Genomic DNA, 4,806 nt, shown 5'->3' with positions numbered 1-4,806 from the left:
CCGCCCCGCCCCTACCGGCCCCGCCCCGCCCCTACCGGCCCCGCCCCGCCCCGCCGCGCCCCCCGGTGGTGCGGAGGCCGCCCCCCCCCCCCCCCCGTCCCGGCCGGGTGTCATGGCGGCCGCGGCCGTTGCCATGGAGCCGGGCGGAGCCGCGCCTCAGCCCCGGGCCCGCAAGGCCGCGGAGGGAGGCCGGGGGCGGCCGGCTCGGGGCGGGGGGGGAGCGGTCCCCGGAGCCCGGGCCGCAGCGGGGGTCGCTTGGGCTCGGGGCACGGCGCCTCTCCGGGCAGCGTTAGCGCGTGGGGCGGGCGGAGGGCGACTTCCAGGAGCTGGTAAAGCGGCGGCGGTAAATAGCAGCTCCGTGGCAGGTTTCCTGAGGGGATGGCGAAAACCTGCTCGCTTTCTGTTGTTTGTTTATTTATTGCTAGGCTACTGCTGTGCCTGTGCCGGGCAGGGAGCTGATAAGCGCGAGGGCTGCTCCGCGGGGAGGGGTAGGAGGGGCAGGGCCTCGGGCCGCCTCATACCAACCTGTGCTCCGCGCATCCCACCCGCACGCCGGGGGCCCCCCGAGGGGTTCGGCCGCTGGGCTGCGTGCTGGAGGAGCTGCTGCCCGAGGAGCTGCTGCCCGGGGAGCTGCTGCCCGAGGAGCTGCTGCCCGAGGAGCTGCTGCCCGAGGAGCTGCTGCCCGAGGAGCTGCTGCCCGAGGAGCTGCTGCCCGGGGAGCTGCTGCCCGAGGAGCTGCTGCCCGGGGAGCTGCTGCCCGAGGAGCTGCTGCCCGGGGAGCTGCTGCCCGAGGAGCTGCTGCCCGGGGAGCTGCTGCCCGAGGAGCTGCTGCCCGGGGAGCTGCTGCCCGGGGAGCTGCTGCCCGAGGAGCTGCTGCCCGAGGAGCTGCTGCCCGAGGAGCTGCTGCCCGAGGAGCTGCTGCCCGAGGAGCTGCTGCCCGAGGAGCTGCTGCCCGAGGAGCTGCTGCCCGAGGAGCTGCTGCCCGAGGAGCTGCTGCCCGAGGAGCTGCTGCCCCAGGAGCTGCTGCCCGAGGAGCTGGCCTGCTCGCCCCTCGGTGTCTCAGTATCACAGAATCATCCGGGTTGGAAGAGGCCTCCAAGGTCACCGAGTCCAACCCCTGACCTAACACTGACACGTCCTCCACTAAACCATATCACTGAGCTCGACATCTAAACGTCTTTTAAAGACCTCCAGGGATGGTGACTCCACCACCTCCCTGGGCAGCCCGTTCCGGTGCCTAACAACCCTTTCCGTACAGAAGTTCTTCCTAATACCCAACCTAAAGGTAAGACCCTGTGGTATATAACCTAATATCCAACCTAGGTAGCAGTAACCTCAGTCCTAACGTGATCCGTGTGTTTGACAGTAAAGCCTCTTTACTGGGCTTTTGATTAATTTTTGGAAAAAGATGTGTGCATTTCTGGCTGCTTTCTTGACAAACTGCATCATGACCAAGAGGTACATTGGGTAATTCTGTAAAAAAAAAATGGAATTTTCAGATTTACGTGGTTTCAGAGGAGAACCTGGCCTATTCACCACACCTTTGAAGAAAGCGGGCGATATCCTCTTGCCCATGCAGATGAATTTGTGTCCTTTCTTTTGGTTGTGTCCAGCATACACATAAATTCATAACTCGTTTTAGGATTCCAATACCTGCTTGCCTTGCGATACAACTGTTGCTAATTCCAGCTATGGAGAGATGACTAGAGATCTTGGATCTGTCCTGGCTCGGTGCCTCTTATTGATTCCTGTTTGGATTAAAGGTGTGTCTTTCAATGTTAATTTAAGTCTTTCAGCTATTGTTTTTACACTTCTCAGATGTTATAAATACTTTCATTACCATTTTTATTCACAGTAAATTTTTTTATACTTGGCAAGGCAGGAGTAATGTGTGTGCAGCTGCAGTGAAGTCAGCTATATAGGACCTCTTGGTAATAAGATCAAAGGTGATTTTTATTATAGGACAAAGGACAACAGGCCAAAAAATGTCCAGTATTTTTTATACCACCTATTTTATTTTTATTTTTATTTTTATTTTTAATTTTATTTTTATTTTTTTTGTATTCTCATCATGCCTCTTTTCTGGCAAGAATCATCTGTAAGGTTGTTTTGTCTCTGCTTTTCTTTGGTAATTTATCCTACATGTTTAGCAAGGAAGAAAAATATATTAGGATTTTCTGAGGTTGTAAGTAGGACCTAAGTAGACGTGGCTGTTATGCTGGACTTCTGTGGAGACCTCACCAACACTTCATATGATTGTGCTAATGAAATTGGCTGATCAGGGAAGTCCTCAACAGTAGGAAGACGAATGAGCTTGTACGCCTTGTGTATGTATTGTGACAGTTAGAGGACTGCATTACGCTACGCTTTAGGGCTACGAAGCGGGTGAAGGGCCTTGAACACAAGTTCTATGAGGAGCGGCTGAGGGAACTGGGGGGGTTTGGTCTGGAGAAGAGGAGGCTCAGGGGAGACCTCATTGCTCCCTACAACCACCTGAAAGGAAGCTGTGGGGAGCTGGGGGTCGGCCTCTTCTCACAGGTAACCAGTGACAGGACCAGAGGGAACGGCCTCAGGTTGTGCCAGGGGAGGTTCAGCTTGGAAATGAGGAGACATTTCTGCTCAGAAAGAGCAGTCAGGTGTTGGGACGGGTTGCCCAGGGAGGTGGTGGCGTCACCGTCCCTGGGGGTGTTCAAGGAGAGGTCGGATGTAGTGCTTAGGGACATGGTTTAGTGGGTGACATTGGTGGGAGGGGGATGGTTTGGCCAGATGATCTTGGAGGGCTTTTCCAACCTTAATGATTCTAGGATTTTATGATATACATAACACTAATATCAAACAAGTAATGCAGCATATCAGAACATATGTTCGTTAGATATAGTATGCTGAGAGCCTATAATAAATATTACTAACAGTTAATATAAAAATCCATTTTTTGTGTTGGTTTAGCACCTCTGTACCCGAATAATGGGCCATAGCTACATTTAGCAAGGTGCAATGCAAACTGGACAGAGAGATTATAGGGTTTAAGCGTGAAGAAGCAGCACGTCAAGGTAATCAAAGAAGTGCAAGGAAAAAAAAAGCAACAATAGGATGATGCTGGTTAGCACAATATGTGATGGTCCTACCACATCATTAGCCTAACCACAGTATTACTGCATTGCATTATGTTATTGTTTGGAAAACAGTTTATGACCACATGTGTAGCTGCTGTGTCATAGCACACACAGGATATCTGAGGGAAGGCCTGGCATTTGATCTTCACTTTGATATCTCATGACAATTTACACAAGCTGAGGACATGCCCCAGAATACTTTAGGCTTTCTGTTGTCTAAACACGGAGCTTTTACAATTAATTTCCTCAGCTTGACTTGAAACAAAAACACAGAAGACTTAAAACAACAATGTGTATCTGGCTCTGTAGCCCTTTGCAAGGAGTAGGGAGAGTGCTGGTCCTGTGCTCCTCAGGGCTTCTGCAGAGAAAGCTACAAAGTGGTATTTTCTCAGCAAAATTTGATCTATTCAGCCTTTGAGGGCTGGGCCTTTTGAGCCTTCGGTCTCTATGAAACATCTAATCACAGGCCCATAATTTCTAGCCTTTTAAGCACCTATACGCTCCTGGACCATATTTGGGCAATAAAGGTTCTGCAGAACTTGAGAACACTGCAGATCTGATCCTCCCCAAAGCTCTGGCCTCGCTGGAGATATTGTGCTGCACAGAGCCAGCATGTAGTTTTTGCACGGCTCCTAAGCAACCTGAGTAAATAGAACATTTCGCAACCTTAACCACAGCGGTTGCTACACTTTCATCTATAATTATCTTTTGCATCAGAGCTCTCAGGAGCACCGGCCTACCAGATTTTGCAGGATATTTTGCATTCTGCTTCAATTTGTCTGCCTTTTCTCTTGCATTGCCAGTCAGGATAATATTCCCCAGACAAAAGAAGAAACATAAATACCCTGCAGACTAGAGGAACGTGCAATATGCTGTAAGCCAAGAAATGTTAGCTCGCCAGTCTCACTTCTGATTGCTGTTTATATTCTGTGCACTTCAGAGCTTTGTTATTTGAACAAGGCCTTATAACTTGCCCCAAAAGGCAGCCAGATATAATTCTCGGTGTTTGGAAAGCCTAACACACAAATTATGTTTAGGAAAAGAACTTATGACTCCAGTAGAACATAACTAAGGCTTCTCCCCTCCTCCCTTCAGTGTTTCTCAGAATTCCTGTCAGAACCGTAGCTTGGCAATCCTGATACAATGTCTGTTCTAACCACTAGATCACACTTCCTTTCACAGCCAGGAACGGAGCCCAGCATTCCTGATCATCGACCTCCTGTTGCTGGTCGTGCAGCATCCTAGCAAAATGCGTGCGGAATCGCGCTCCAGGTGCGAATCGTCAGCGAGGCTCAGGCTCATCCTCCGGCTCCAGACTGGGGAACCGTGCTGAGGGTCTGAAGCCCATAACACTCACTGCGCTGTGGGTCTGAAGACAAAAGTATCCATAATCTGCCAAAGTCTTTGTGGCCATGATCTTTGGATTTCTGACAAAAATTCCGTCTTTTACACTTTTTCATTAAGCCTCAAAGTCCCAAATAAAACTCACTTGGAACAAGGTTCAGTGCTTCAAACAAAGAAACAAACAAGCCATGCTATCCAGTAGTACAGCAAGTCACACAACAAAACAACGTTTAATATGTCCTGGCTGCTTGATGTGCAAATCAGTTATTTGAGTTAAACAGTGGCAGCTTTTCAAGTTTGGAGGTGAAAGCTAACAACATAGTTTTAGCTGATTTTGTACAGATGTGAA

The 4,806-nt window shown here is 50.3% G+C and overlaps 1 protein-coding gene across 1 annotated transcript; it reads left to right on the top strand.

Moving 5' to 3' along the window:
• Window positions 1-378: 378 nt before the first annotated feature.
• Window positions 379-4,611, top strand: LOC310892242 (uncharacterized protein; the record flags this gene model as incomplete). The annotated part of the gene is made up of 4 exons (XM_083819706.1): window positions 379-405; window positions 493-1,285; window positions 1,643-1,763; window positions 4,296-4,611. The coding sequence occupies 2 exons, from the start codon at window positions 379-381 to the stop codon at window positions 1,171-1,173; spliced, it is 708 nt and encodes a 235-aa protein (XP_083675832.1). The 3' UTR covers window positions 1,174-1,285; window positions 1,643-1,763; window positions 4,296-4,611.
• Between the last annotated feature and the right edge of the window lie 195 nt (window positions 4,612-4,806).

Source organism: Anser anser, assembly GCF_964211835.1.
Source record: "Anser anser genome assembly, chromosome: 1".
NCBI lineage: Eukaryota > Metazoa > Chordata > Aves > Anseriformes > Anatidae > Anser > Anser anser.
This window is presented reverse-complemented; position numbering and strand designations above follow the sequence as displayed.